The sequence below is a fragment of the Pipra filicauda genome, unplaced genomic scaffold, assembly GCF_003945595.2.
Source record: "Pipra filicauda isolate LSUMZ 115617 unplaced genomic scaffold, ASM394559v2 scaffold66_size7647185_pilon, whole genome shotgun sequence".
In the NCBI taxonomy this organism is placed as follows: Eukaryota; Metazoa; Chordata; class Aves; order Passeriformes; family Pipridae; genus Pipra; species Pipra filicauda.
Window position 1 is genome coordinate 2608834 of NW_024104831.1, and position 19470 is coordinate 2628303.

At 33.9% G+C, this 19470-nt stretch overlaps 1 protein-coding gene across 8 annotated transcripts in view; it reads left to right on the plus strand.

Moving 5' to 3' along the window:
- The window catches only part of DGKB (diacylglycerol kinase beta), a 386692-nt gene that overhangs the window by 144728 nt on the left and 222494 nt on the right, over window positions 1-19470 (plus strand). For all 8 annotated transcript variants that reach the window (XM_027723229.2, XM_027723230.2, XM_027723231.2 and 5 more), the window contains 4 exons: window positions 7025-7142; window positions 9775-9863; window positions 9944-10060; window positions 14154-14252. In XM_027723229.2, the coding sequence (XP_027579030.1) occupies window positions 7025-7142; window positions 9775-9863; window positions 9944-10060; window positions 14154-14252 (423 nt within the window). The remainder of the gene's footprint in view (window positions 1-7024; window positions 7143-9774; window positions 9864-9943; window positions 10061-14153; window positions 14253-19470) is intronic.

Consider the following 19470-nt stretch of genomic DNA (forward strand, 5'->3'; position numbering starts at 1 on the left):
TAAATTTCTTTGAGATTACTAAACTAATTTCTAAGTTGCTGGCGCAGTTTAGAGATCAATTCCAGAGCTTGTGTAGTATGATAGTGACAAAGAATTGTCACTGTAGTTTATTTAAATAAATTATGACACCAGTGAAATGTTTAATTTGTTTTGGGTTGGGGTCCATTAACACTGTAATATACTTAAGTCTTGTACAGGGCTTGTACGAACGATACAAAATTCTCAGCTGGTGTAATTTGTTATGCTAATATCAGTGAAGCTATGATAATTTATTTCAGCTGCAGATTGTCATAGTACCTTCAGCTACAATGTTTCTACTTAATCCTTGGTTTCCTTTAATAGCTATACAGAAAGGTCAGGTATCATAAAAGTTCTATATTACATTTAAATCCTTTCAATCAGTTTTTATTACATAGTGTATTAAGTGATTTAGTTACAATAATTGAAAAAAAAAGATTATAAAGTGAAGTACGGAACTGTATTATACAAAAATAAAAGAATAAACAACTTAGTGTTTATGAACAGCAGTGTTGAGATAATCTAATCTCTCACAGGTTTGTGGTCTTTGCCCTCTGACCACAGCAGTCATCCCAATATATATAAGGATAATATTAGGTTGTTACTACAAGTATTAGCTAGCCACCTGTTAGCAAGTCAAAGGAGTAACAAGGAAATTTGCCTGATTTCCCTTCTGTGCACGCACTCTCTCTTTCTCTCTCTCTCTTTCTTTCTTCCTTCCCCCCACCTTTTTCCTAGACTTTCATGACATTTCCAGTGCCCTTTTAAATTTCTTTGAGATTACTAAACTAATTTCTAAGTTGCTGGCATAGTTTAGAGTCAGGGAGATAAAGGGACAAAGACCATAGAAAGGTCTCATTTCCCTAGGAAATCAGCCTAAATATCCAGTTTGCTTTATCCTTCTGGATTTTATGCTCTATTTCCTCCTAAGATTTGATTTTGAAGTTGCTATGAAGGTAGAATTTATAAATACTGAATTTTATTTTATTTATTTTATTTTATTTTTATTTATTTTTTAAATACATTTTATCTCTGAAAATGTTGCAGAATAGAAACAATGTATTTGAAGTGTGATGCTTTACAAGGCAATTGATTTGCTAAACAAAACAATTTGGGTGCAAGATAAGGAATTTAAATAAGAACTGAATTAGTTCTTTTTCTATAGGGGTTCTGTGGTACTCATACTTTTTGGCAATTTGTTTTAGAAGAAAAGACCTTGGGACTGTTTACATGTATAATCCATTTGTACTTGGATGACTATCCTTTTTCCAATTAGAAGTGGCTGAATGTGTTTTGTGCAGAAGCTACTGAAACCTTGGTTGTTAAGACCAGTAATTCTTTATCTGATGTTTAATCGTTCCAGTTTTGTGGATTTTTTTTCATGCAATTCCCTCATGTAAAATGAGAATTTCTTGAATAAAAAGAAAATGTTAACTGTAGAGGAAATAGTTATCCGTGTGGTGTAATTTTTAATAATAAGTGTATGAGGTAGAGTTTTTTGCTGAGTGGTACACTTTATTCTGCAATTTTCGCAATCCTCACCAACTTTCCAAATTTAATTTTGCATCTTAAGGGAATAGTTTGTCTCCCATCCAAACACAAGTTGGACAGAGATATCCCTGCAGTACTCCCAGTTGGTAATTACACTTTTGGGAAGTGGCCTATTGCACACTGGTGACCACTAGGCTACTTATTCTACTTGTCTACAGTAGAAACCTTCAGTTTCTGACCTTTTTATTCCATTCTGCATTAATTTTAGATTAACATTGTAAGTGAAGGTGGAGAGTTACCCTATTGACTCTCCTATCATTGCTTAAAATTTCCTTTGTAATCTGAGCACAAAAAGCCTCTGAAGTACAGGTTTGGTCAGCCATTTGCATTGTACTCTGCTCTTTGGTAGGAGTTCCTCACTTGTACCATATTATTCCACCCTGTTAGGGTAAAAGCATTTGGTTTCTCTTGTAAGGTAATTCCATGCAAGATATTTTGGTCCCACTTCTCCTGTAACAGATCATTACTACCACCTCTGTCAGTGATTGTGCAAAACGTAGGTATAAAATGCAAGTTCCGAAGTACTAGAGTTTAAAGAAATCTCCTGTTTTAGGAAATGTTTTTATTTCCTCTTCACTGGCCACTAGATGTCATGGTTGCACTGTACCTGGTTGCACTGTACCTGGTACTGTACAGTTGCTGAAAAGCTGCTTTAAGGTGAGAGAGAAATTGAACACCAGCAAATCCTTCATAAAGTTATCAATAATCTGTAATCAGGCCAATATGCCTTTCTTTTAAGTCACCGATTGTAATTTTCAACCCAGTTCACCTTTTAAGTCAGGGTAAATTTCAATGTGACCAACATTTTTGTTTTATTGTGACTATGCTTCAATTAAACAATAAGAAAATACTCCAAAATTTTATTTTGGATCCTCAAGCAGCAAATATTATGTGATTTCAGTCAAATAATTTGAAAAGCAAATTTTTAATTTTTTTTTTATTAGATATGGGATAGAATACTGTAGCGTGAGTCCTCACTTGGGAAATACTGCTTCTTACGTTGATATTATATTATTATTACCTTACTGTTTGAGCTCTGCGTATGTGAAAGTGGAACCAAACTGGAGATGTGCAAACATTTGCAAGTCTAGAGTTGTATCTGTTGTATTGTGAGTAGTCATCCTAGGCTGGGCAGACTGCTGAGCAGACTGCTGGGCAGTTTCACAGACTTCTATTTTGTTCAGTGAGGAAAGAAGGTGATACGGCCTTTTATTGTCCTGAGAGACCTTTCTCTAAGTCCTGCCTGAAGTACGGCAGGTAACTTTTCTAAAAGGCTGAAGTGCTGATACACCATATGCTATTTCCATACGTCCAGAGGGTAAACTCAAGCCCCTGTTAGAAGCTGTAGCTTGCCTGATTTGTGCCAGCTCCTTCCCAGCTGGAAGCAGACTCCCCCAAAGTGATAAGGCCAGCTGTTTTACCGGTGTCATTTCACAGCATCGCCAGCAGAGACCGCGATGTTAATGCTTTGTGAGACTTTGGCAGCGGGAGCTGCTAAAAAAGTGCTCGTCTCTTTTCTTGACGGCGCTGCTGACTTTTATACTGTGCTAGCTCCCACTTGCTTGCAGGAAGTTTGCAAATGCCTTTTCTTACTACAGTCACGCTTTTCCTTTTGTCTTTAGTTTGATAGAAGCTCAGGAAAAGCCAGGAGTAACTGACCTGTTCTGTGTATAAGGTGTAAAATAGATGGTATTTCATGCAGGTATACAAATTTACCTTTATTTACAATTTAATTTCTGCAGCATTAGAGTCTCTTTAGATGAGAGGTGGGGTCGGGGAAACTTCATGCTTTGGCTTTTTATGAAGCTTTTTTAAACAATTTTCCCTCTAGTGGGAAAATTTTATTTCTGGATGAGTGCGTGGATGAAGGCTGTGGAAGTTTTTTGTTTAGTTTGCTTTCTCCAACACACATGCACAATATATCTCAGAAATTAGAAGTGAGGAGCCTTCCAAATAGGATATCCCTCGAATGAGGTTACTCCCTCTCCAGCTGAACCAGAAGAGACTTAAAACCCCCTCTTCCCAAAACAAATTGAATAAAACGAAACCTGATATTAATTCTTTGCTGCAAGCAGTATAGAACATAACTGCATTTGTAATAAAAGGAAATGCTGCATAGTTCAATGGACACTCTTCTCACCTTTCACACTGGCTGAACAGTACCCAATGATCAGTCATAAAATTGTCTTAAACAAGTCATGTAAATAAATTTAAATATATTTTTTAAATAAATGGAAGCAAAATAACAGGCAGGGAAAGAATAACAGCTACTCAATAACATCCTTCTCATTTGGATGCTTGTTACTGACTTCTCACTGAAAAGACTGAGCATGCTGGTATTGCAGACACACTGTAGCTGTTTAAAGACGATGTGTTTGCTAGGATCATAATTTATCAGTGATTTCATTACCTTTTTTAAGTCTCAGAATCTTGAATTTTGTGCTTGAAACCTGAAGATCACTTTGGCTACCTTTATCTACAAATATCTAAAAAGCTGAAATAAGTTAATATTAAACTAGATTAGGGATGTGTAGCTGAATTCTGTGACAGCATAAAATTTTCCACTAATTCTAAGGCTGACTCTTTTATGGTTGACTCGCTTTTTAAGGTCAGGTCATCTTGGCAGTCAAATCCATGGTAGAAGGGTCAGGACCATAAGCTGAGAGAACTGTTGTTAACAAAATAAATGTTGCTATTGTCATTATGTGTTAAAGTCTGCATGTGACATATGGAGGCTTGATTTTCAATGATGTGTATAATGAAGTGAGGAAGAGATTTTTACTGTACCTGCCCTGCTTTGAGTTCTTCTCAATGTCTATTTGTTTTTAAACTCTTCCTCAGGATATGGATGCAAAATGAGTTAATGTCAGTAAATGCACTGATGTGTCAGAATTGTGGATTTTATTCATACTTAAAGACTTGCATTGAGGGGGCTTTATTTTGTATTATGTCTTTTTTTTTTCTTTGGCAGTGTTTTAAAAAGTTATGTGCATGCATAATCATACGCAGCACTTTATTGCTTATTTTTGGCAGTGCACAAGAGCAAAAATTTAATTTGTTCTTTTCCAAAAGTGCATTGTGTTTATGTAATGGATTTGCATCAGTTGCAGTCTGTAACACAGCTAAGTGTTTTAATTGGCAGAACACCCACATCAAGACTTGTTTGTTTTTCTGATAAGGAAAATGCCAGCTAAGTTAGACCATATGTTCTGTTCAAATAAGAAGTAGCATATTCACATGTAATGGTCATTCTTTAAAAATAAAATTAAAATGAAAAAGTAACACAAAACTAGTGTAGAAGAGGGGCGAGTTTATGCATAAGTATAAATTTCTCTTAATTTTCACAAACAGCAAGTATTTTGCCAAGGAAGGCTGGTCAGCTCACATTTTAAGTGCTTGGGGTTTATGACTGTATCTGTTGATGACCTGAGTGATGTTAAAGTGTAAATTGTTTGCTGTTTTTTCTCAGAAGGGTTTAGATTGTCTTTATTGTCTACTTTCAGAAGACTTGAAACTCACAACCTATATTGTAGTTAAACCATACTTTAAAAATGTGTGGAATATGGGAGTAAGATGGGAAGAAAAATAGACGTTACAGAGCTCCATGTAATGAAATACATCCTCTTCAGCTGCCAGTCATGAAGGAGCTTGACAGGCTTCTAGTGCTTCACAGCTGCAGAATCTATTTCTGCTTCTTCAGGGGAAATTGGAAAACTTCCACACTCTTTGCCAGCCTAAGAATCCCACATTAGGCATCTGCTGTGCTTTTTCTGCAGAAAGGGGACCCTGACATTGCCCAGCTGTCAGAGAAGGCATTTGAACTCCTGCTGATAATACTGGGGAAGCTCCACTTAGGCTCTGATCCTGATATCTCACTAGAGAAAAAAAGTATTTCAACTGACTTCACTTCCTTTTGTTTCTAGGTAGTTTGCAGGAAATATTCAAAGTGCTGTTCTGACTTAGACCTAGCTCCAAACCAAACATTCTTAATTTGTTAGAGTGCTGATTTTCCTTCAGGATTTGTTTTCTTTTTACCCACAAGGATGAAGAAGTCTTCCTCATATTTGACTTGTTGTAACAGCTAACTCCTAGAACAGAACAATACTGATTTTAAGGACATAATGTGTATAGTATATACTAATATAGGACAAAACTGAATTTTTATTAAAATTTATGCCCACTGACTTACATTGACTGTCCTTATCAGTGAAAACCATCATACTATTGAAAATCTAGTAAAAAATATTGTCTATACATGATGACAAGTAATAGTAGTAGTAGTTGGATGTGAGAAATCAGAAACTAGATAAGAACCAGCTGTTGATGTGGTTTCTGAGAAACAGAGATTGGTGTGACTCCCTTTAGCTATGTGACAATTTCTTTTTGGTAATGACATGACCAAAAGACTATAGAGCTTCAGCAATACACAATGAAACATCAAACTACTGCATCTGCTTTCCAGCTGATAGACAGTAACTGCTGTTATTCCACTGGATGTTATATTTGTTAAAACATAAATAAAAATTTAAAAAAATATCATGATATTGATTAAAAAAAGCAAAAGCCTCATGGCCAGACTTGCCAAGAAGCCAGGAATTTAGAGAATTAATTTAACGTCTGTATCAAGTGCAAATAATTTTTTAAACCATCAAATAACAGAGGGATCTCAGAATGATTCCATTAAGGAAGAGGAGAATCATGCAACAGAAAGCTTACTTTCATAAATATAAATGATTTGATAATATTTTAGTGGTTTGTATAAGTTACAGTGGGCCCCTAAGTTGTTTAGTGCCGATCAGTTGATCAATTTATTCATGCAAGATTTGAGTATACTGCTACAGCTGACTGAAAAATGTGGGCTTAAAACTAAGGAATTCTATTTCTGGAGAAGAGGTCCGGGGTGTAAATCTCACCCTTAAGTAGGTGGGTTTTGATAGATTATTGGCTGTATAGGGTAACATAAATTAAAGCTGGCAATAGTTATTGTGATGTGGTTAGTTTTCCCACTTTGCAAATCTTGGTATACGTTCCTAATTCTAAGAGTCATTAAGAATATCTGTGCAGTTTTAAAAAACCCTTTCTATTGTTTGTTTTGGCGAGTTTTATCTTCTAACCTGCAGCACCTTTATTTTTAGGATTAGTGTAGAATAAATTTTATTTTTAATACTATTTATAATAATGCCTAGATATCTGGATAGAATTGTTTTTCAGGGACGACAGCAGCCTGGTGGGTTTTTTTGAAACACATGGATGTCCATGAACTTCTGAAGAATTTTTTTGTTATATCATTGCCTGTATATTTAGAATGGTTATGCTGTGATCTGGTACAGAGTATTAAAATGAAGTAACAGCTTGTCTTTTACGTTCTTGAGTCAATCTCCAATTTTTATTGGCACTTATATATTTCATTGTTTATTTTATTAAGTGAAATCTGTTTCTTTTATGTCCTGTGCAGAATGTGAAAGATGATGGGCAGCATGTATGGAGATTGAAACACTTTAACAAGCCTGCCTACTGTAATCTTTGTTTGAATATGCTAATCGGAGTAGGCAAGCAAGGTCTCTGCTGTTCTTGTGAGTATAAGTATTTCGGTGTCCATGTGTATACATGTCTATTCCTAAAAATGTTGCTCTTGCTGCATAACAAAGAACTCGTAGCTTCCCAGTACAAAGGCATTGCTAGCACAGTAGTGTCTCCCTCTTGTCTTCTATGCTTGAGCACTCAAGGTTCTTTTTTTATTTTTTCAGCTTATTTGGCTTTTAAATGTGTTGTTTGAGGGATTTTTCTCTTTTATCAGAAACAATTTTAGAGTTATCACTATTAGTTCCCTTTTGAGTCTGCCACTCTTTTTTTTTTTAATTTTTGTGATGTTTTTTATTTTCTATTAGCAAGTATCATGGTTAAGTTTCAGCCCTATAGTTTTGTTATTCCTCTTTTTTTCTTGTTAATAATTATAGATATTCTTTAAGAGGTACATTGACAAACATCTAAGTCCCATGTTTGTTGATTCAAATTTTGCACAGAATTCTTGTTCTATTAATTGTGAAGGTCAAAATCCCAGTTTCCCAGAAATCAAGTTTCTGTAACAGTTTGGTATAGTAACTTGGTTTGTATTCATTAATTTCAATCCACATATTTACCGATTATATATTTTAAGGTAAAGGACAACAGAAAATCTACTGCATCTAATTTGACCTTCTTTAGACTATTAGGTGCAATCACTGGCATTCAGTTCCTTGAGTCGTATCTATGTATATCCTAATAATCTGTGTTTGACCAGCTCATAAAGTGTATCTTGAGAAACCAAGGCTTTATGAAAGATACCTTGTCTCCATTTGAATGTTTCAAGAGATGGATGATCCATATCTTTCTTTTGTGGTGTGTTCCCATGATTGATCATCTTTTTTTTTTAAGACCTATTTTCTGATTTGAATATGTCTTGTAAATGGTTCCAATGACTGGTTCGTGTTATGCCCTGCTCCATTAGATTAATGAGATCTTTAGTATCCACTGTATTCTTCTCAGGATGGTACCAAGTCACCTTTCATTGTTCTTTTTGGTAAATTAATCAGTTTCTTAGTGTAACTTACTTTCTCCATTTTTGGTATGAAAGATAGCCCATCACAGATGATCAGGACCTTTCTGCCTGTATATTTCTATCGGTTTAATTTGAGATTAGTAGGAAAGAATGACGGTTTTGAATTGTTCTGTGGGCCACAGATCTCTTTAAAACATAATTTGGATGTAAATCCTTGTGTGGATTTTCACATCATATTTTCAATTTCACTCACGGTACTATGACATGAGAGAGATATATCTTTTAAAATTCAAACAAATAGAAATTGCGTAGCTTCAGGTTATTAAATGCTTATGACAGTAACTAGAATATATATATATATATAAAATGCTGATTTGACTGTTAGATCTTGAAATGTTATATTCTTCAATATTCTTTTATGTCAGACTGATGTTTTTTCTACTGCAGTGTACCTCTTTAGAATATATTTCTTATTGTGTTTGGCGTTTATTTGCTGAGAACAGTGGTCTCAAAGTATCTGAAGAACATCCACATGCTCTTTTCAGTTACTTCATGTAGGAAGAGGCATGAGTCTACTTAAAAAACTATTTCACTATTTCTGTATCTTGCTAAGCTTTTTCTTCAATATATTTTCAAAGCATTGCTATAGATTTCATTATTTGCATTTTAGATTGTGTGGGAGGAAAAAAAAAAAGGGGGAACCGTAGGGGGCCTCACCATCCCTCCATGGTCCAATCAACAATGTTACTCCCTGCAGTTTGTCTGATTAATGGCTGCGCCTCCCACTGGGTTTGTGTAATAGGTGCAAGCAAGGTGTTTAGAAGTACTTTGTGCTTAATTGCTCTCGAGGTCAAAAGCGTGAGACACCGTGCAGGGAGAAATTCATTCTCAGTTTTTAATAGTTGACTCCCTTGAATGCAGGCATAAGCTATAGCATTATTTCCTTATCTTGGCACAGTTATATCATTGAAGTCAATAAAATTTTGCATTGTATATTTGTGTTTTCCAAATGTATATTTGTGTTTTCCAAATGCAGCCAGTGTGATCTGGTCACTACAGACCTGGTCAACTGTAGCAGTTACCTAAAGGTGATGTGGAGGGCTTAGGGGAAAAAAAAAAGACTTCTGAGGAGTTGGTATTTTGGAAAATAAGAGTTAAAGTAGTTAAATATATGGTGGTTACATGGAATGCATGAAAACAATTGCTATTTGAAAATGGATTAATCAGCTATTTAAGATTTATAAATCAATAGAAGGAATAACAAATTAATTGGGTTTTATTTTTGTACTTGCCGGCTGCTCTCATGCCTATAGTTCATAAAATATAGATTTCTTCTTACTAGCAAATGACACCATTTGGCAGTCATCAATTTATCTTTAATGTTTTTGTCATTTGGAAATTATTGTGAAAAAATTTAGCGATCTCTGATTTAATTAAGCATTTCCTGTTATGCAATGATAGTGCATTCTTGGATTTCTCACTTGCATAATATTTCCTGTTCTAATTGGCCTTTTGTATTCCATGGAAAAAGCAGTCTAGTTTAAGTTTTCATTGACTGATTGGATTGATTATTCAGAGATGGCATGCTGGTAATGTTATTTGTTTCACAGAAATGTAGTCAGAAACACCATTGCCTCAACATCTATTAATGTGTTTCTTTTTTGCAGTTTGCAAGTATACAGTCCATGAACGCTGTGTCTCAAGAGCTCCCGCATCTTGCATCAAAACATATGTGAAGTCTAAAAAGAATACTGAAGTAAGTTTGGGGTAGCATTAACTTTGCCATGTACCTGTTAATTTAGTAACTCTATGTATATTCGCATTTTTCTTTTGCAGGTAATGCACCATTTCTGGGTAGAAGGCAACTGTCCAACAAAATGTGATAAGTGTCACAAAACTATAAAATGTTACCAAGGCTTGACTGGACTTCACTGTGTTTGGTGTCAGATCACAGTGAGTATACTATAGTAAAACCTTTAGCATGGGTTAGAGAGATAAAAATCATAGAATATTTTTCTATAGCCTAATAACTTGAAAGGTCTCATTCAGTTTTGTCATCAGCAATGGCTAATGTGTGTTTAAGGGATGGTATATACAGAATATTCTTAGGACTCCTTAATTGTGGCAAGCCAATACTCTTAAAGGTGTGCTTCACTTCATGACAATATCCAAATGAAAGTAATGTATACCACTCTAAAGAGCAGAATTCCCAACCTATGCTACGGAAAGATTGCAAAAGCATTTTCAGTACCAGGGAAAATCAAGGTCACTGTGACACTAGGGCAAAGTCCTAATTTGTGGTGTATTGACAGGCAAATGAAATTGAGGATACCTGGTAGGATACAATGATTCCAAGTGTTGGGGAACAATAGCAGAGACATGTTGATAATATACGAACCTGTGCACCAAGTCTAATATATACAACTTTTGAGCACTCCTTATTCAGCAGGAACCAATAACTGAAACTAATGACATTCAGGGAACACTGCCCTTATAAGTGAGATCTTCATGCTAGAAGGAGCAACACCAGTATTTCTGTTTCTAGCCAGGGCAGGATTTAAATCTAAATGGGGAGAGATTCAGCCTTCTTCACAGGTTTTTGCTGGGTTTGCTGATATCATTACTATTATTGTTATTGTTATGGAACAGCAGTTGTTTGTTCAGTGCTTTAAGTAATAATATGAGACTGAGGCATTTGTGAATGTTTGTTTTCAACATACAAGTTAGGATGTTTTATGACATTTTTTCTTAACACAAGAATACAAAATATGAAACATCATCAAAGAAAATAGATCCAGGATACTTTCAGTGATAAGCTGTTATGATTATTTAAAAACCAATATTTTAGAAGAAAGCAAATATGTACTCCAGATTGCTGTCAAAATTTGGATAATTTATGTAGAGAATAAAACGCCCAATCCAAATTTTTTTGCATGCAGATAATTAAATTTAGGCAATGGCTATATGTGTTTAGCAAGACAAATAAGAGTGTTCTGCTCTCTATATTAAAAGTGTTTACATCTGTATAATATGTGTTTGTCATTCAAGAAATACATAGTATGTAAGGCTCCCTCTTAAAGTCAAAGGAAGTTTCAAATTCTGTATCTCCTGAGTAGAAATTATTTTCTCATTATTTTGTGCGAATCTGGACCAGATTTGTAAAGGTTTTTTACTCCTTGAAGATGAATGTCAAGATTCAGAGGATTTTCATAAGAACTGGTATTCACTGAAGAAATACTGAAGAATTATTTATAACTGAAATCACTGTAAAGGAAAGGAAGAGGCTAAATACTTTTGAAAATATCCTAAGTGCTTGTGTGCATATTTAAATGCCTAAATGTCTGTCAAAATTCCAATTAAAATGAGTCTGTGTTTTTTGACAGCCAAAATTGAAAATATTGGCACTGAGGTTTAAAATTTTGTAATTGTACTTCCATCAGTAATTTAAAGATTTTTTGTTTCATTAAATTAATGTTTATTTTAAACATAACTTTATTAATATTTTTATTTAATTTTTATAGCTTCAGATGTAAAATAGACACATAAGTGAAGTCTGAGTATTTGTAAATACTTCAAATTACTCCTATTCACTTTGCTTGCAATTCTTTGTATTTGATATATTCTATGCAATAACTTTATTTTCTAATAGAAATAGCTTTATTACATAAAAAAGGTATTCTAAATTTCTATCAGATACATGATTTTTGAATGGATATTCTGAAATTATATAGTTATCATCACATCCTTCACACTTTTTCAACTCCTTGTACCACACATTTATGTCTTGTAATCTAAGAGGATGCCAGCTATTACACAACTAATTCTGAGCCTCTTTCATGCATTTTAAGTTTCTGTCCTTACAACCAAATGGGGTCACTTCTGCTGTCACATAACTGAATCAAGTCCCAAAATTTAGAGGTATTTTTCACTAAGAAAGGTTGCTATACTGAGTTCTCAGGCAAACCCCTGATCCTTCTCCCGTACACTCTGTAGTTATCTACCAAGGTCATGTAAATGTTTTTTCCCCTCATTTTACCTCCAGCAACTACATTTTTTCCTACTTTGCAGGCTTATGAGGGATCTGGATGTGGGGGAAATGTATTTAAAACCTGCTGAAATGATTTTTTTTGAGAAGAGATGCATGTTATTTTATTTCATTGTGCAAAGTGTTATTTTCGTTAAAGCTACATATCTTCTACCATTTTTGTTATCTACTGTGTGCCAATTCTGTTGTCAAAAATCAGCAGAGACTAATAAGAAGATTAAGCTATTTTTTCATAGATAAGTTTGCGTGCCACCAAGTAGCAAAGCTGCTAATTACCACTGAATGTGTGAAGATACTTTTATTTGATGTAATGTGCCCTGGTGTGCATTAATTATGGTACAAGTAGCCTTACCACTTAGGCAGAGAATTAGCATGACAAATGATTTAGATTACAGGACTACCAAAATACTCTCACAATAAGGCTTTAAGCTCAGAGTAAATCGAAACTTGTTAGACTTTTATTTTCTGTTGCTAAGTAACTGCCTAAAAAGGTAACTTTGCAGTATAAATGAATATGGGCAATGCTAATATTAGGTGCCATTCAGTTCAAAATTCAGAAATGTTATGTCAGCATTAACTGTACCAGATAACTTAATGAAGACCATATTACAAGTAAAGTTTATATACATTAGAGGTTGGTGCAATTTTATTGTGATTTTAATAGAGTTCATATGAGTTAAATTGTGTAGAGGGAAAATGAATCAGTCATTGGAAAAATGTGATTTACAGATGCAGACATTGAACTACAGATTTTGTAACAGATATTGAACCTGTTGAACTAATGCTGGATGCTACCTATTATACTACTTAAATCACCTGTTAATAAGATTTTTACTTTACAACTCCTGTTATTTATTAGCCTAATTATTTTTCTTTACTTCAAATATATGTATCTCCTCAAAAATAATAAGCAGCACGGGAAACCAATGTTACCTGAAGACCTTAATGCACAGTTTATTAAATCAATGTAAAAATAGAAACACAGAATAATTTAGGTTGGACAAGACCTTAAAGGTCATCAAGTCCAAAATAATAAACTTTCACAAAATTTCACAATATTAGGTTTATTTCCTTCTGAGTATCTCTAATGATATTGCAAAGTATAACAATTAAATGTGAATGTTTTGCATGATCCAAGCACACAACTGTTCCTTTTTACTCTGTGACCGGGTAGTTAGAGACATTTGAATTGAGTTAAATTCTAAATTATCAACAAGAACTCTTGATTGCTAATGCAAAGTATTTCAGTAGATTTATCATTACTTGTTGCCATTTTATGTTGATGTTCAATACATATTTTTCCCGTCAACCTTTGTAGCAATACAGAAGTAAGCCAATGCTCTTTCAGTCAGCAGATCTCAGAATATTCCTTTCATGTTTTCAGAGTAGAACTCTTGTCATTGCTTTCAAGACAACTGGATGAATGCTGAGAATAAATTAGAAAAAGGGAGGGTAATTCAGGTTCCTCAGAAGTGGGTGGAAGCCTGAACGTTGATTCTATCCAGACCAAAATTTACCCAATGGAGCTTAAAGCTCTTAGATATTCCTATGTTATTCTCTTACATATGAATGGGTAGTGACTATCAGCGTCAGGTAGGAAACAGAGTTACACCAAAGGCTGCCTTGAATTACTTACTGTAATTCAGTAGAGCAGAAGCTCCTGCCTCAATGCAAGGAGCTCTATTCTGAAATGAATGTTTTGATCACTGATAACACTATGCTGATGTTACTGTACTGCCATGCCCCATTCTTATTTTGTGTGCTGATCCACACATACAATTTCCAAACTGGAAAATACCTTAATCCACCATTCTTTGCTTCAATATAAATTCACTGGTTTTGTCAATCCTAGGAGACTTTCCACTGCAATGTGTTTCATTTCTTTCTAGTACTCTAGTAATAATTATATTAATGAAACTCACCTTGTTCTAGGATGCTCATTTGTTTACGCCATAAGTGTAAAAGGTTTAAGTTGAATCTTCATTTTCTGTCTTTCTGTAGTTGCATAACAAGTGTGCTTCACATCTGAAACCTGAATGTGACTGTGGACCTTTGAAGGACCATATTTTACCACCCACATCAATCTGCCCAGTAGTATTGGTGAGTTGTCCTTACGTGTATTTCGGTTGTAATCCCCTCTCATATGGAGCATTAAAATGATGCTGGGACTGTCGGCCAGGTATTTGTTACATTCACAGGACTATGTGAACCTTGAACACAGTGTGTAATCCTGGCTGATGCGTTTAGAGGCATGAGCATGTTTTATCCTCTGCATATTGCATTTTCCTTCATGTGAGAATGAATTTTCTGTAGGGCATATTATAACTGAAGCTGACTCAGGTTTTATCACTTATTCAGACTGTACTTACCAGAAACTGTATAGGCAGAACACTTCTACATTTTACATCTTTTATAGATCCAACTTCCCAGAATAATGAAGTTATTCTTATGAGCAGTTTTTGCTTGGGATGCATATTGTATATCTGCAATGCTGAGGTCTCTGATCTAAGCCGGAGGTTACCTAGAATGATGACACTGGTCTTGCAGTAAGCTATGCATCAATATTATGGTATATTTTATTCTGCAATCGTGAACAGTAAATTTCTCTGTCCACAAAAACAATAACTCAATTCAATGAAAATAAAAATGCATGCTATGTGTAGGTTGTATAGAAAAGAGCTGACCATTTTATCATTAAAAAAGAGCTTGAGAATTAACTTATGTATTCACATACTAAATTGGATATTTTATGCTTATAAAAGTCATAGCATCATCATATTCATAAAAGAACAGATGAGTGGTCCTCTTTAAATATATTTCATAATAAGAGTAAGAAATGCTTGAACTTAAGAGAGAATAATTTTTTGTGGGGAGGAAAAACAAGAAGATATACCTCCTAATCTTAAACCAGTTTCTGATAACTAGGAACCATAATATTTGTACCTATTGTAAATTAATTATTTTCTGATTAATTCGTTTGGCTGTTTATAAATCTGCAAATGAATGGATGCTAGACTTTGGGATTATTCCATTGCTCTCAATGAAGGTAAAGCAATGGAAACCTGGTTTTAATATTTACGAAATATTTTTAAATATTTTTAAAAGTCATAAGAGCAGTTTTGTAGTTTATCTGTATCGTATTTTGGTATCATCTGGACAAGCTCTGATTAATAATTCTAAAATATTATTTTAAGTTTGTTGGATGATTACATTCTGCAGCACGTTATTTAATTTTCAAGATTTTAGGTCATACTTTAAAAGTCAGCATTTGGAATTTATGATTTTGTTATTGGACTGTTTTCATTTTAATGTTATTTATCATTTGCCATTGTTATAAATGGAATAAACCTCAGCATGAAATTTCATCTTCAATTATATTGGTGTAACTCCATTTTCTTTTCAGGAGAGGAAGAGGAATAGAGGAATTAAGATTTTTATTCCACAATTGGAGTTTAGTTAAGTTATTTAGAGGATATGTAAAACCACTCTAGAGTCAAATCACCCTTGAATAGGTTTGTTTTATCTCCAAATTTTGAAGGCATAAGCAGAAGTAAATATGTTTTCCTGTATCAGAATCATATTACTAACAACATAGCACAAGACATGTATTTCAGCACAATGTATATTGTTAGGAATGGAAAATGTATTTTACTGTGATTTAACAGGGACTTAAAAATTTTGTAGTATATTTGCTCATCTAGCAGTTTCTTCCAAAAATGCATTACAATCTTGAGTTTACTTATGTTACAAATAGTATCTCAGTGACCTAGCTAATAGAAATTCCTTCTAAAAGTGATTGGTTATTGTGTATATATTATTAGTGTTGATAATTTTTAATTAGTTTCTTCTATTTCCTGTTACGGGGATTCCTTTTTAGAAAGGTAATACTTCAATGTATGTGAACCAGCACTCTCAATAATGACAGCAAAACCAATGAATATATCTTTGTCAAAATTGTCTAAACATAAGTGTTTGATAATAAAAATTCTGTGTTTAGACATATCAAATCTGATATACCTGACAGCATAAGGGTCTTTCAACTAAGACACAGATTTAGATTCAATAATCAGATGAGCAATAAAATTCTTGCAATGCTACGTTTATGTGAAAGGTAAATAAAAGTAGATAACCACAATGCTTGCCGTACTAGGCTTATCCTTGAGTATTTTGAGGTGTCAGAGAGGAATGTATTTTCTTCTCCCACAGAATAGGTTATAGGAGTTGTGGGAAAATAGCAAGATGAAAAATCTTGTATCTTTGATCTCCGAAAACTGTTGGCCCTGCCTACCATCTGTAACTTTGGAAGTCCAGATTTCTTCCAGAAAATTGCAGAGTTCATCTCTGCAAGATGCCTTCTCATAAGTTTTCCTTCAAGAGTACAGGCTAAATCCCTCTCATCTTTTCTCTTTTGCAAAACTAAGGACACTCATACTTTTGCCTTTTTTTTTCCAACGTGTCTCATGTCTCATTTCTTCAGTTCTTGTGAAGTCCAGCCTCAACGATTTCTACAGAGATAAAGGACTTTTTTCATGAATTGCATTTCACAGCACCATGTAGTATACCAGTGCTGCCAAACTGATCTCTAAGCTACAATTTGTTGTTCAGGTCCATATCATCTCAGTTTTTCCATTTCCTAGGTATCCATTAATGTTCAAAATCACTATTTCAACTGTGAAAAGTAGATTAAAAAAATACCCTTCCAGATTGTAATATCACAAAGGGTGACACTCCCCTAAACACAGCCATCTCAGTTCAGGTGTCTATTCTCGACTACTCATTTAGGATCTCTTTAGACATAGGAGAGATTTCTCTAAAATAGAGTAACTCCTAATGGCTGGAGAGAGAACCGAGATACCTGGTCATCTGAAAGTTAGATGGTAAATAAAGGGGCTTCCATCTTCAAAACTGCACAAAATAGAATTTATCAAATGTTATTCTTAAATATGATAAGCGTCATCAGCTGAAAATGAAACAATGGGGAGACTCACAGAGTTGATACTGTGTACATAATGAAAGCATGACATATCTGTCTAGATTCAATATCTTACAAAGATTTTTAGTATCTCACTGCAGTAATTGTAAATGTTTTAGTAAAATGTATCCTGTCAACTTTAAAACTAGTCTGTTTTACTTTTCTGTTTACCATATATAAGGCTTGTTGTATGGTGAAGTTTTTTGTTCAAGTTAAATGAGTTTTGTTATAAACCGTGTGTGCCGATCTCAAGTGATAGTCTTTTAATAGATGTCAGATACACTTTAATGTTACTCTCTTTTATTTCAGTAACATTTTAATTAATTCATACTGATTGAATAAATGTACATTGAGACTTGTTTCCTAATGAGGGCACATTTAGAGGAAAGGTTTTGCATCATTCTGATATCCTGTGGGTAATTATATTCTAATTATATGGTGGGGGGAAAAAGTCTATAACTCAGTGCTGATATTGTTCATTGGACCCAATTAATTATATGCACATAATGAAAGTTCATGATAAGGTTGACTGGCAGTGAGTTTAAAAATCTTTAACTCAATTGAATCCTAGCCTACCAAGAGCTCAGAATTAGATCATAACCGGGTTAAAAACTGGGTATTGGAATGAGATGAGTGAGTAGTGAAGAAAAAAAGATTGGTCTCTGCTCATGATACAGGTTCTCTCCCCCACCCCCTTTATAAGGTAGAAAGGGAAAAATGCATTTTTGCTTTTTCTTTTCATGCCTGCCTTTACTTTGCTCCATTTATTGATGAACACGTAGCATGTTCTAACTCATATTTATGTTTGTAGAAAGATAATTAGATTTTCAATTTCCCACCAAAATAGATACAGCCTTGGTTAGTGACGAACCAACCAATAAAAACTTACTATTTAATAGATGTGTATTTATTCCATAATGCATGATGATTTTGATCCTCCTGTTGTTCATGTGAGTTTTACAGTAAACTGTTTTTCACTTAATTTCTAACATTGGTTTTGAAAACTATGATTAAAACTGCTAATTTTGGAACAAAAAGAAAATTATGGTATAAATTGAAAAACATAAGGTACTCTGCTTACAATGTGAGCATTACTATGTGGCAATTACTACTGTCTCCGTAGTAACCAGTTTATTTTAAAGGTGGAGGCTCTGATATAATATTGAAGGCAAGAAATTAAAGAAATAAAATTTAAAATTGAGTCCATTTCCTTATGTTTTAATTTTCAACTTGATTGTTTTGCATTCTGGGCAAAATGGGTCATCATGATAAGTTTAAACCAACTCAAATTTTGTTTCTTTCCTCTTGTGAATGAATTTGACTTTTCTTTTGTGTAGTGAAGTTAATACAACTTTTTAGGACAAAATCATTTAAGAATAAATTCAGTCCGATTCCAGTTTGGTTTTGTTTGGCATTTTATTGTCCAAAAACATAAATGGTCAAAAATCTTTTGTTTATAACTAGTTCTATTTTGGCACATAAACCAACATACACAGCAGATTACAAATGTTTTACCTAGGAAATACGCCTTATGCAACTACTTTATAATCTGTAGCTTCAAATTTTTGTGTAAATATAGCATGTTGACATGCTGGCAAAAAAGTAATACAGAATTAAAGTTGAAAATACTGTTTAAGAATTTTCTTTGACTATTCGGTATTTAGAGATAATACATAGAATAGCTAATGGCAATATTATAATTGCAACATTGTTCAATAGATATTTTTTCCATGTCTGGTAATATGTTTTACTAATACTATTTTTCTGTGAGGTATGTGGATGCTACTCATATGGGAAAGCAGAGTTGTAGAGAGAGAAAAAGGGAATTAGCAGTGGCTGGTTGAAGAATGAGCTTTCTTAATCCCTTTTCCAGTTTTTAATCCTAAAATGATTCTTCTGTTTTTATAATAGTAGATATCAGTTTTAGCTCAGCTGAATCCAAGCTCAACACGGAACAGAGAAAGTCAGTGCAGTGCGTAAGCATCTTTACAAGCAACTCAATCCTTTGAAGTTGAGTACTAGCCTTTTTCTGGATTTCTGAAGAAAGATACTATAGAAAACCTACAGTTCATTGAATATAGTGCTTGGGGTGGGGTAGGGGAGTAGTTGAATTTAAATCTGGTTGTTAAATATTAAATAATGACATAGTGATTGAAACAGATTTAAAAAACTAAACAAACCACTTTTTTCCTTTTCAGTTGTGTATCATATTGCAACGTCAGTTCTCTGAGAATCTAAATCAGACTTGAAATATAATGGTGTGCTTATCTACACTAAGAGCTTTTTCATTTCTTTGAAGTCAGAAGGAAATTAATAATTGCCCTGGAGGAAAATGTATCTTCCTAA